This window comes from Hyaena hyaena, unplaced genomic scaffold, assembly GCF_003009895.1.
Source record: "Hyaena hyaena isolate Hyena2069 unplaced genomic scaffold, ASM300989v1 scaffold_892, whole genome shotgun sequence".
Taxonomy (NCBI): domain Eukaryota; kingdom Metazoa; phylum Chordata; class Mammalia; order Carnivora; family Hyaenidae; genus Hyaena; species Hyaena hyaena.
The window spans coordinates 331,942-345,695 of record NW_024081509.1 but is presented as its reverse complement, the minus strand read 5'-3'; the positions used below and the strand labels follow the sequence as shown (position 1 = coordinate 345,695).

The 13,754-nt window shown below is 39.7% G+C and overlaps 1 protein-coding gene across 1 annotated transcript in view; it reads left to right on the top strand.

Moving 5' to 3' along the window:
- The window catches only part of HERC2 (HECT and RLD domain containing E3 ubiquitin protein ligase 2), a 288,041-nt gene that overhangs the window by 173,146 nt on the left and 101,141 nt on the right, over positions 1-13,754 (top strand). Inside the window, exons 44-51 of the mRNA XM_039220244.1 lie at positions 145-283; positions 2,091-2,234; positions 5,198-5,340; positions 9,105-9,372; positions 9,519-9,655; positions 10,139-10,237; positions 11,857-12,025; positions 12,128-12,253. Coding sequence (XP_039076175.1) covers positions 145-283; positions 2,091-2,234; positions 5,198-5,340; positions 9,105-9,372; positions 9,519-9,655; positions 10,139-10,237; positions 11,857-12,025; positions 12,128-12,253 — 1,225 coding nt within the window. The remainder of the gene's footprint in view (positions 1-144; positions 284-2,090; positions 2,235-5,197; positions 5,341-9,104; positions 9,373-9,518; positions 9,656-10,138; positions 10,238-11,856; positions 12,026-12,127; positions 12,254-13,754) is intronic.

Below are 13,754 nucleotides of genomic sequence, written 5' to 3'. Positions count from 1 at the left end.
TTTAAAATTATTTTCAGATATAAAAAGATTTATGGATATATATTATATTTCAGAATTAAGATTCATGGTTATGATAAGTTTTAGAACATTTCATTTCCTCATTTCATTGGACAGACTTTGAAGGTTTCTATGTTCTTGCTTTAGCTCCCTGCTGTGGCATTCAGTGTCACCAACCTCCCCTTCACAGAGCCCATGCTATCTGTCTGGGCTCAATTGGTAAACCTTGCTGGAAGCAAACTGGAAAAGCACAAAGTAAAGAAGTCACCTAAACCAGGTTTTGCAGGTCAGTACATGGTGCTTCTTGGTGAAACAACTACAGTCTTAACTGGTGTTGCTTGAACAATGTCATTTTGTCAGAGTAAGTTTCTGTCATTGCCAAAATCTTTGCATTTCAATGGATTGACTATTTGTTGAGTTACGGTGAGCATGAAGCCTTGAATGTGGTGATAGGAATGTATAATACCAAGAATGACACTATGGTGGGAGTGGCCTCTCAAGAATCCCTAGCTTCTCCCCCCGACCCCCACTCCCCGACTTTCTAGTGCCAGCATTTATTCTGAACAAGCCATTTGAAGAGGAATCTGTGTTCTCTCTCCCCCTATTAACCCTCCAGCTATGGCTCTTTGGTTCAGTTTCCTTGAGGAGCTTTGCTCCTGGCCTCATCACTACCAGACCCAGTAAGGCTTGCATGTTTAGACCTGCTTTCCTTCATATCTATAAACGTTGAGCTAAGACAAAGATCACCTGTGCTTAAAGCCTTCCTTCATTTGGTCTGGAATATTGCTCCCTTAATTTTCCTTACATTGCCATTTGTATATTTTTTGAAGAGTTCTTCTCCCTAACTGTTCTTTGCACATTGGAAATCTTTGTGGGTTTCTCCAAAACTTCTGGTTTACTGTGCCCATTCTTACTGAGCTTTCTCACCCATTTCTCCCCATTCCTGTGATTGCTGCTCCAGCATTTATAATAGTGATCACCTTTAACTCTGAATATCCAGTTTACATTTCTTTTTTTTTTTTATTTTTTTTAAAGGTTTTATTTATTTCTAGGGGAGAGAGAGAGACAGCGTGAGCAGGGGAGGGTCAGAGAGAGAGGGAGCCACAGACTGAAACAGGCTCCAGGCTCTGAGCTGGCGGTCAGCACAGAGCCCGACGCGGGGCTCGAACCCACGAACCGCGAGATCATGACCTAAGCGAAAGTCGGACGCTTAACCGACTAAGCCACCCAGGCGCCCCACCAGTTTACATTTCTGACTGGAGGGCCATGTGCATGTACACCACAGCATGTTCAGAATTCCACTAACCTTGTCCCTTAGTCACTCTTTCTTATCACAGTGAATAAACCTGTCTGCCAGACAGTCAGGCTTGATGCCTGAGAGGCACCTATGATCCTCCCATACCTTTCCATCCCACCTTGCTATTGTTGTGTTGCCTTCCATGGCCTCCAACATGCCCTGCTTTGGAACACTGTTGCCACAACTATAGTCCAGCTGTACTTATGGTCTGCCTGCGTTTTTTGGCAGCTTTCCTCCTCAGTTTCCTCCTCATTTTCCCCTTTAGTTTCCTGCAGTGACTGTCAGGCACCACTGTAGTCATTTATTTAGATAAGACTCCAGGGAGTGCCATGATCTTGTTGAGTTAGAGAACTGTATGCTGTGACTGTCTGACAAAATCGTCTTGGAGGAGTATTGGCAAGAAAAGGTGAAAATATTTTGTTTGTGACACAGATATCTGGTTGAAATTTTAGCAATATAGGAAACATTTGATTATACTAATAATAACTGACATAGATACAACTGTGTTAAACCATTTAATTCTCACACCAACTCATCAAGGTAGCTGCGTGGGCAGCAGGAAAAGGGGAAGACCCAGGGGAAGTAGAGGATACTTACACAGAAAGACAAGTCCTTCATTACCAACAGTATTTGGCATGGGCAGCTAATTCCTACAAGGTAGGGCATTGTTCATGCCACTTTATAGGCATGGCACTGTGGTGCGGGGGGTGATGCACTTTCCCAGAGGCCGTACAGCTGGTGAGGAGAAGAGCCCAAGCAAGGTGTGCCCTTCCTGCTGAGTCATTTTCTTCCACAGGACAAGTAGACCTGGAACTGCTGAGGTGTCAGCAGCTAAAACTGTACATCCTGAAGGCGGGCCGTGCGCTACTTTCCCACCAGGACCAGCTCAGGCAGATCTTGTCTCAGCCGGCTGTTCAGGAGGTCACAGCTGCTCATACAGGTATCTTTTTAAGGAAGCTGTTATAGATCTATAAGGAATGCAGGTACTCCCATAGAAAACAGGCAAAAGAATTTGCAACCATGTGGATGGAACTTGGAGGGTATCATGCTAAGTGAAGTTAGTCAGAGAAAGACAAATATCATATGACTTCATTCATATGAACACTTTAAGATACAAAACAGAGAAACAAAAGGGAAGGGAAGCAAGAATAACATAAAAGCCGGTAGGGAGACAAAACATAAGAGACTGTTAAATATGGGGAACAAACAGAGGATTACTTGAGGGGTTGTGGGAGGGGGGATGGGCTAAATGGGTAAGGGAGATTAAGGAATCTAGTCTTGAAATCATTATTGCACTGTATGCTAACTCACTTGGGTGTAAATTTAAAAAATAAATAAAAGTCAGTGACCAAAAAAACAGACAAAAGACATGAGCAAGTAGTCCATAAAAGAGGACGCAGAGATGGTTTTTAAATGTATGAGAAAGATATGCAACTTGGCCAGTAATCGATGAAGTGCAAATGACAGTGTCATAATCTTATAAGACAAAAGATTGAGGGGAACTGATGGGAAGGGAGGGAAAACAGTAAAACGGTGTCCTGCTTTGTTATTTAAAGTGTAGCCCATGGACTAGCAACACTGATGGCACATAGTAGCATGTTAGACACTTAGATTCTCAGGCTGTACCCCAGACCTAAGAAATCGAAGTTTGCATTTTAGTAAGTCCCTAAGGTGGTGCATACACATGTAAAGTAGCACTGCTTTAACACATTTTTGTGGGAATTTAAGTTGGTACAACAGTCTTATGGGCATTTGAGGAAATGTTACACTTTAAAATACATGTATACACACCCACACACATCTGTATCTGCATCTCTGTGTCTATCTCTGTATCTCTCCATTGACCTGGGAGTCCACTTGTGGGAATTTATCACATGAAAAGGCATGAAGATAATGTGTTTACAGATACCCGTTATGGCTTCTTTGTTGGTATTGTTTTTAGATTGAAAACTGGAGATACCTACATGCCCATTATTAGGTGATATATCCATATAGTGGAATACCAGCTGACTTTATTTTCTTTTTACTTTTCTATATCACTTGAGTTTTCTGCAATAAGCATATATTACTTTGACTAGAAAAAAAGTTATGAAATAGTTTTTGATTATCTACTCTTAAAAAAGATGTGCTAAAGTATTATGGGGAAGAAGGTAGTCCTTTATTATGATCCCAAACTCTCTGGGGTCACAATAAGAAGAGAAAATGAATGCAGATGGCTCTGTGCAGGGTATGATGCCAGTGTACTGCAAACTGTTTAATTGTAGTTCCACAGGTGTCTTGGGGATACAGATGGCTGAGGGCTGGGGAGGGCAGCTTCTGAGGGGTGTGGCAGACTTGAGATGTAGCTTGATGAGGAAGCTCCATCTTGGTGGAAGAGACAGTAGAAGCACTGATCAGTGAGTGTATGGGAGAATGTTGAAGTGCTTTACTCTGCAAGGAGCTCAGGGTTTATTGATGAATGTGGGGCAAAAGCTGGAGAAGTCGGCTGAATTCATGTGATTGAATGCCTTGAATACCAGGGTGAAACTTAAGGCTGATTTAGAGCTGTGGCAGGGACCTGCATGGTAAAGACTGATATTCAGGATGGTAAGTCTACTAGTGAGGTGTAAGTGTATTTGAAAAAGGAAGGCCATGGTGGTGAGAGAATTGCTTTTGTGTCAAGTGATGAGATGTCTTCTGGGGGAAGGCATAAAAGATAGAAAGATGGTTCCAGTAGATACTGTCACAGTGTGGTCTTTTTGATGATAACCTCATGGGAAACCAGTGAAAAGTCAAAGATGCCTAATGTTTCAAGCTTGAGCTACAGGGAGGACAGAAGGGAGTGCTTTTGATGAAGATTAGAAAGTCTAGTGTAGTGAGCAGTTTTTTGTTTCTTAATCTTAAGAAGGTATTGTGAATTTAATTTTAATATGCTGAGTATAAGATAAATCTAATGAAAGTGCAGATTTATTCTGTGTTAGACAGTAGGGACCTTGAAAACTATTCATAATTATAGATCAGGAAACCAGAGCCCAGGGAGTTGGACTGGTTGCTCTCTGGTCACCCTGGTGAGTAGCTCTTTAGGAAATGAATGAGGGTTAATATCCCACGCTTGGGACAGAGTTAAGTCTTTAGACAGAGCTTTGTAGAGCAGGGCTGAACAAATTACTATGACTACCTGTTTTATAAAGTTAATGGGAACACAGCTGCACCTACTTATTTACATGTCATCTTAGGCGGCATTTACTCTTCAGTGGCAGAGTTGAGTAGCTGTGACAGACCATGCAGCTGGTAAGCTTGAACTGTTTACTCTCTGTCCCTTTGAGAGAAAGATTTTCCAGTCCCTGGTCTAAGGATTAGTTGAAGTTGTCACCAAATCAACCAGCAGACTCAAATGGGTGAGTGGGCTCCAGGAAGTGGGATTTAGTGGGCCTGTGGCAAATAAGAAGTGCTAAATGCCTCCCCCAAAGCTGCTCAGAGATTTAAAAAGGCAAAAAGATGTTACCCTGACCATATAGCATATCTGGAATTGGTGTCAGTTTATGGTCTGAACAAGCATTAACAGGAAAAGCCAAGGCTAAAAATAAAATGGGAGTGTCCATACAAGGGGTTTCTGAAGCAATGAGTGTGCACCAAGAAAGAGAAGGTGTAAGAACTGGACAAAAGGCAGAAATCTGGAAGGTAGCTTTTTTTTGGCTCTAAAGAGACAGATGAACCAATAAAGGACAGATGCCAAAAAGCAGGGAGTGGAAACTTTTTCAGAGAATAATTTTTGATATCTGAACCTTGAAGATTTTCATCATCTGGTGCTTGAAGAGTTAGAGATCATATTCACTTTAACATGTTCAGTGCATCATCTTTAATAGTAAAGAGATGTTAGGAGTTGAAAATGTGATGTCATGCATATTTTGCTTTTAAATTCAGATGATGTAGCAGCTGCATCCCCTGACCTTGGGGACATGTCTCCTGAAGGGCCACAGCCTCCAATGATCCTCTTGCAGCAGTTACTGGCCTCAGCCACCCAACCATCTCCAGTGAAGGCGATATTTGACAAACAGGAGCTAGAGGTACAGTAGCAGCCTCCACAATTTTAATCTAGTACACTAAATTGGAAACAGTGTTTTTCCTAGATGGATATTTTCTTAAGGATATATTCTGAATTTTAAACAACATGCTAAAGTAATTTTTATGACTTGTTAGGCTTTACCCGTGTTTGTCATAGAGCATTATAATACTAGGTAGAGGATGAATGAGTTAAAGTTTAACCTTATTTTGAATATGTGTGAATTCTTTGAAAAAGTTAATGAGATTCATCATGGGTCAGATGCTCAAATATTCATGGCATGACATCTTTCTAGGAAATATTGTTATTGAAGAAGCCCATTAGACCTTGGAATATTGCACTCACATTTTGTTCCACTTACTGCAATGGCTTTTTTGGGTATGCACTGTTGCCACCAGGCTTTTGGTCTTTGCCCTGTCGCAGAGCACGTGCTGCACCATGTAGTTTGGGGATCGAGCTGTGGGCATGTTCCCACAGAAGAGACAACATGTGATCAGGTCTAAAAGTGATGGGGACTTTCATGACCTACAACATGAAGGATTAGATGTTTCTAAGAATCCTTCTTTCTATGTAATATGTAAAAAACTCTGGATACGATATCAAAGACAAAAGCAAACCTTGAGTGCTCAATTTGGCAGGTAGAATATACCCTAATTGAAATTCTCTGAGACCAAGATTGCAGGAAGTTGGGATCCAAAGTGAGGAAGCAGTTGTATCAGGTTGATGGGAGGGCTGACAGTAGTCCCTGAGTAAGGAAGGAAGAAGGTATAGGAAGTGAGGTAGGAAGAAGGTAGGGTGCAAAGGAAGAAGGCAAGAAGTGTTGAGCATGAGGATAGGGAGCAGTACAGTGCCTTCTTTGAACTGACCCAAATGCCAACTACTTGCTAAGTAAAAACTGCTAAGATGAGAGGTCAGGTTTGAGTGGTCACAGAACAGCAGTGTTTCTAGTCACTTGTAAAGATAAAAAGGGCATTGAGAGCAGTTGAAGAACGAATTGGGCAGAATGTAACCTGGAATCACACTGGGAGTTGCCCAGTGTTAAGAGGAAAGATGTGGAAGGAAACATAGAGTTACCTTTTAAGAATTCAGAAGGACTACCAAAGAGAAATCTTTCATTGTTTTGTCTCCAGTGATTCTGATAGAAGTTCAACCATCATTCTTATTGTTCTGTTTGAAAGTGCCTTTTTTTTTTTTTTTTTTTTTTTGCTTTCTGCAGTTTGACTAAGACATGCCTATGTATGTATGTGTTTTTCCCCTTTCCTCTTGGGATATGCTTAAGTTACTTGCATCTCTGGCTTAAAAATCTATCTCCGCCTTCCCCCCCGCCCCAAATTTGGAAACTTGTTAACTATATTTTCCTGTCCTGTTCTTTGCTAAGACTACCATTACACATATATGGATTCTTTATGAGTTTCTGTTTGTTTTGTAGGTCTTTCTCTCTTGGTTAATCAGCTTGGCTGATTGTATGGATCTGTTTTCAGGGTCAGGCTGTTCTGCTTTGTTGGGTCTAAATCTGCTGTAAGCCATCTAAGAAAGTCTTAATATGTTCAGATCTCACATTTCCATTTGGTTCTTATTTTATAGCTCTGTAGCTCTCCTGAAAGTTCTTACCTTTTTTCTCAATTTTTTTTTTATTGTATGTGTATTTAAAACATATTCCTGATAGTTATATTAAATTTCTTATTTGCTAGTTTTAACACCTGGTCCAGCTGTCAGTCTGCTACTATTGGCAATTTTTTCTCTTGATTATAATCAGTTATTGGTTCTGCTTCTTCATATATCTGTAGTTAGTATATTCTGGATGTTTTATTTATTTTTTAAATTTTTCTTACTTTTAAAACTTTTTAAATGTTTCTTCATTTTTGAGAGAGAGAGCATGAGCAGGGGAGGGGGAGAGAGGGAAGGAGACACAGAATCAAAGCAGGCTCCAGGCTCTGCGCTGTCTGCACAGAGCCTGATATGGGGCTTAAACTCACTAACCGTGAGATCATGACCTGAGCTGAAGTCAGATGCTCAATCGACTGAGCCACCGAGGTGCCTGAATGTTTACTTATTTTTGAGAGAGAGAGTGTGTGCGCACGTGCACATGAGTGAGGGTGGGGCAAAGACAGAGGTGGGACAGAAGATCAAGGTAGGCTCCAGGTTGACAGCAGAGAGCCCAATGTGGGGCTCAAACTCATGAACTGTGAGATCATGACCTTAAGCCAAAGTCGGCATCTTAACCGACTGAGCACCCAGGCACCCTGGATGTTTTAGATATTATATTGTATTGGCTCTGTGTTCTGTCAACATTTTCTGGAGAATGTGGAATTTTATTCTCACAGATGGTTTAGTATCTAGTAATTCTCCCCAGTCCTATGGAGGCTTGATTCTAGACTTTAACTGGTGGTTTACTTTTGTTTTGCGCTTAGTCTTGATTTCTGTATTCTAATTCTGCAGGATTTAGAGTCATTTCTGAGGTTTCAGTGGAAACCTTTACAAACCTTGACCAACTCCATCTAACTTGGTTGGACTGGGACGCCAGACTGTCTCCCTAGCATTGGTAGTTCCTTTTTGCTGGGTTCTTCAGACTCTCACAAAATCTCAGTTTTGAAATCAGTCAAGAATTTGGGATAGTTTATATGCACATTTTGTGATATTTCCCTCATTTCTGATTGCTTTGGCAGGACTGAATTCCAGCTTCTGACTGCAGTCTAAAAACACTGCCCAGTCAGCTTGCCTGCTGGCTTCCCTTGTGGTCAAGGGTTATACCTGTTCCAGTTTTGATTGCTTTGGCTCTTCTTCCAGACCTTCAAACTGTTTTTAAAAATATTTTGTCTAGGGTTCACAGTTATTATCAGTAGAGGTGTAGCCTAGTGCTCCCTAACTCCCCATTATCAGAACCAGGACTCTTAAATCAGTCTGGTTCTGAATTGTAAGCTTTTAGGATAAAGACCATTGCTTGTGAGTTATTCACCCTCCACAGCCAAACCCTAGGTTTTTGACACTTCCTAAGCACTAGAAACCTTAATGGAGTCCTCAATTTCTTGTTATTCCTTCCTCAGATGATCAGTTTTTTAAAAAATAGCAAGTCTTAGGCCCTTTGAGAGTAATTGGAGATGATGAGCAGAGTGTCGCAAGTAGTTCAGGGAAAAGGTTGTGTGTATTGGGAGTAGGGAGCCCCAACTATAACCTCAGTAATGCATATATTCATTGATTGTAATTTTTTTCCCAATATTCTTTATTTCTCTTATTTTTTTTTTTTATACCATGTTTAACTCTCAGAGTAGTTCTTTTACCCTTGAATTATTGAGAGTTGATTTGATGGTACATGAGAGAATTCCATGTCCTCTCTGACTTGCTTTTCAGAGGAAAAGAACAAGAGACTGTGGACACTGCCTGGTCATGGGGAGGGGGTGTGAGACTCCTTTTTCATCTATTTTCTCTCACTCTCCATGTAACTTGCTCAGCTCGTTTCCTCTACTCAGAGCAGCTGTGAAGTTTTCTTTAACAGACACTGATAACTGGCTAATTTCCTGGGCTCTGTGTGTGCTACAGCAGGAGTTATTTGACTATCACATCTTTCCTCTGCCTTAAACTATGATAGTCGTCTTAGTTGTTTGTTGTTAACATATTTTATCCATTCATTTAAAAGTAACATGTGTAAGGTCTGAATTTTCTATACTTCTGTATTACATTTCATAGTAGAAGTTTGTAATTTCCATTTTCTTAGACTGCTTAAGTCTCTTGATTTTTCTAAACCTCCCAGCTCTACTTTCATTTGTCCAGGCTGCAGCACTGGCTGTGTGTCAGTGTTTGGCTGTGGAGTCCACTCACCCATCGAGCCCCGTGTTTGAAGACTGTAGCTCCAGTGAGGCCACAACACCTGTCCCTGTACAGCATGTTCGCCCTGTCAGAGCAAAGAAGCGCAAACAGTCACCTGCTCCTGCTCTGCCTATTGTGGTTCAACTCATGGAAATGGGATTTCCTAGAAGGAACATAGAGTTTGCATTGAAGTCACTTACTGGTGCCTCCGGGAATGCTGCTGGCTTGCCAGGTATTTTGTTTTCCTTGTGGGTGTTTCACTTAATGTGCCCACACATTTGTTTGTGGGTTTATCTTGAGATGCTAATGTCAGAGGCCTATGGACAGGTGGCTGCTATGGATCCTCACTGTGGGTGTGCTCTGTGTGCTTGCTTGTAGGTGTGGAGGCCTTGGTTGGGTGGCTGTTGGACCATGCTGATGTTCAGGTCACAGATCTCTCCGATGCAGACACAGGGTCTGAGGAGTGTTCAGATGAGGAGGTGGTGGAGGATATGGACGACGCGGCCTACGCTGTGGTCAGTGCCTCCTGTGTGGTTGCTCCACTGCCTGTGTCTACTGTCCTGTGCTCTGGGTTTCCTGTATGCTGTTCCATGAGGTCTCTGTGCAGTTCTGCCAGAGTTAAGCTGCTAAGTGCTAACTAGGATTTTTGTGCCGTAATTACTTTAGCTGTAAAACAGACCATTGTTCCAACATCTAATGATGTTGGGTAGCCATTAGAAGATACTTTATTTAAAAAGCATGTTTTATATGACATAGTGACTTCTGATTTCAGTAAATTATTTCATGAGATTAATTTGGAAATGTCTCAGAAATTTTCTATACTTTGAGCTTTTGATATTCATTCTGTTTACCATACTTTGTCTTTTAAACGAAGTATTTTATAGTGAAAATACAGTATAATATTTCATACTTTATTTTTTAATATTAAAGATTTTACATACTTTTTAAGTAGGTTTATCTGGCTCACAGTTTTTTAAAAATATATTTATCTTTTGCAGTCTACTGGTGCTGTTGTAACAGAGAGCCAGACGTACAAAAAACGAGCTGATTTCTTGAGTAATGATGATTATGCTGTCTATGTGAGAGAAAATATTCAGGTGAGTAAATGTCTTAGGCTGGAGCCTTGCCTAGGTTTTCAGTCAGTAGAGGCCTGGTGAAGGAGGGCACAGAACCCAGCAGGGAGACCACTATGACTGGAGCAGAGGACAGAGGAAGAGAAGTTGAGCATGGGGTGCCAGAGCTAGAGAGCCTGGCACAGTGACCTGTGCTTCTCAATTATTACCATTTTGGACATTTTTTTTTTAAATCTATTTTTGTTTGTTTTTCTTATATCATTCTTACTCCAGTCCTATTTTTAAAATCTAATTAGGCTTTGTCTGTAGTCCCTTATGCATCTTACATTCTTTCTTGTTTTAATTCTTTGTTCTAGTTAGAAGACTTAAGAGAAAATCCCTGAAATCATCTCATTTAATCTATAAATCTGTTATGTATTCCTAATACATAAAGGACTTTGTTTTTGTTTTGTTTTGTTTTCTGTTTGTTTTTTTGGTGAGCTCTACGCCCAGCATAGGGCTTGAATTCACAACCCTGAGATCAAGAATTCCAAGAATCCATGCTCTACCAACTGAGCCAGCCAGGTGCCCCAATTAAGGATTTGTTTTAACTAACAACATTATTATTACCTAACATTAGCTAAGAAAATAAATAATAATTCTGTAATATTATCTCATGTCCAGTGCTTGCTCAGATTTTCACAGTTTTCTCAGAAATTGCTTTTTAAAACCGTAACATTTTTGAATTTGGATAACAACAAGGTCATACACCTTACATTTGGGTGATATCTCTCTAAAGTGTCTTTTAACCTAGAACAGTTTTCCCCTCTCTTTTTTTTCCTCCTTTTCATGTCATTTATTTGTGGCTTCTTCCTCCCTCCTCTGCATCTCCTATAAAGTCGGAATAAGGGCTGGGGGGGTGGGGGAGCTGTTGGACTCAGGCAGTGTCTTAGACACGAATGCATCATATGGACCAAAATGCAGTGTTACTGGTTAGGTCTTGTTAGTCTATTCATTCCATCCACTAAGAAGTTCTCTTGTTCATTTTGGCACTTTGATACCCATTTGTGTTACCACCTAGACTCTTCATGAGGGGTTGCACAATAGTGATTTTCTAACTTTGTCATGCCTTCCATATTTATTAGCTGGAGTTTATTCTTTGAAGAATGCTTTTTAAATCAACTGTAGTTATTCTTTTTAATACAGTTCATATAGGAAAGACAGAATGAGTGCTTGCTTTTTGTTTTTGTTTTTTGTTTTTGTTTTTGCTTATCAATTTTCAGAATGGTAAATTGTTGCCATGGAACTTATTAACACAGGTGACCAAGAACCTTTGCTTATTATCATTGTGATAAATTTATTGACTGATATGGATTTGATGTGTTTAAGTCATTATTCCTATTGATTAAGTTGTTCTTTTGAGTGAACACATTAATCTTTGAGCACTCCCTTGCTTTATGGCATAAGTTGATCCATATTCATCTTGTGTATTTCCTGTCCCAGACCTTGAGTCAGCAAGTTTTCTAAAGATCCCTAGTTCCATTTAGTATAAAATGATTTTGAGAGTATACTCAGTGCTAGAGGAAATAATTTCTTAGATAATGCTACTTAACAATTGTTCACCTATACACTGGACTGGATTTTTAATTTAATTTTAATCTTAGGTGGGAATGATGGTTAGATGCTGTAGAACATATGAAGAAGTGTGTGAAGGAGACATGGGCAAAGTTATCAAATTGGATAGAGATGGATTACATGACCTCAACGTGCAGTGTGATTGGCAGCAGAAAGGAGGCACTTACTGGGTTAGGTATATTCATGTGGAACTTATAGGTGAGCACATTCTTAATTGAATTGTTTCACTTTTTCTTAATTAGTGACAGAGTTCCCAGGAATGAATACTAATTATAGTTCTCTTATTATTCTAATTTCTAGGCTATCCTCCACCAAGTTCTCCTTCTCACATAAAGATTGGTGATAAAGTTCGTGTCAAAGCCTCAGTCACCACACCGAAATACAAGTGGGGATCTGTGACTCATCAAAGTGTGGGGGTTGTGAAAGGTAATATTATCCAGGCAACAAAATTCCAAATGTTAGCTTTTCATCAGCTAATATGATAAACTCATTTTTTTTCATTCAAGGGCAAGAAAAACAAGTGTGAAGAAAGCTTATGATATATAGTGTTTTTTTGCTTTTCATTACTCTCTAGACCAGGAATACACCTGTAATTGAAGAGAGTAAGGTTTATTAACTCATTGCCACTTGTGAGGATGCATGCCCCAGAAAATGGGGTGTCTCCATAGGTGGGTGTAGCAAAGGAATAATGGGGTTTGTGTTGCATATTTTGAGAAAGGTTTAAAGGTGTGGGGTAGTTCTAAGAATGGGTGTCTTAATTATTATCTACAAGTCAGAAAGAATGGAGCTAGGATGAAGTTAATGATTGACAAGGAAGCAGTTGTTCATATTAACCAGGATTGGGGGTTGGGTGAGGGTGTCTGGTTGTGTTTGTGGTTTGGATTAGATTTGAACTTGATTAGACATGATTAAAGAGCAATTTTGGTTTTGTCTGGATCTATCACAGTCACAGGGTAATCTTATATGACGTTGGTGTTCTGTAAGCTTGTTCCGTCATTCTGCCAAATGTCCTATATGTGAGTGTCTGGCCAATCCCCTCTTTTGGGGACTGTTTTTCTCTCTCTCTCTCTCTGCTATCTAAAAATTTAGGACTAAATTTAAGAAATGGAAAAGCGCAAATGATGGGATTTAGGAACTGGAAATACAGAATTCTTTTCAGTTTATGTTTAAATGTGGTATTATTGAGATTTCAAATCAATCAATATACTTTAAAAGGTATACTATGTCCATTTGAACAATTACATGAGAAGTGATTAAAAATGCATGTGGTTTTATTTTATCTTTAAACTCTTTTAATGCCATAGAGTTCCTGTTTTGTTTTGTTTGAACCTTATATAATACTGTCAAATACCTTAGATTAGAAATGGCCATAATGGTGGCTTGTCTAGTGCGTGGGAGTATTAGAATGTCTCAGGTTACATAAGAACAAATAGCTTATTTAACATTTTAATTTAACATTTTTCTTTACTTAAGAGGTTCTTAAAAGCTTTACAAATCAGAATAGATTTATTAAGTTTTTATTATTGCATTATAGTTGACATAGAATGTTATATTAGTTTCAGGTGTACACCATAGTGATTGAACAATTCATTATATTCTACAATGCTCACTGCAGTGATTGTAGTTACCATCTATCACCATACAATGTTATTACAATGTTATTAACTGTATTCCCTAAATTTCATCTCTGTAACTTTTTTATTTTGTAAGTGGAAGTCTATTCTTCTTTTTTTTTTAAATGTTTTATTTATTTCCCAGAGAGAGAAGGAGGCAGCATGAGCAGGGGAGGGTCAGAGAGAGAGGGAGACACAGAATCAGAAGTAGGCTCCAGGCTCTGAGCTAGCTGTCAGCACAGAGCCCGACGTGGGGCTCAAACCTACCAACCGTGAGATCATGACCTAAGCGAAAGTCAGACGCTTAACCGACT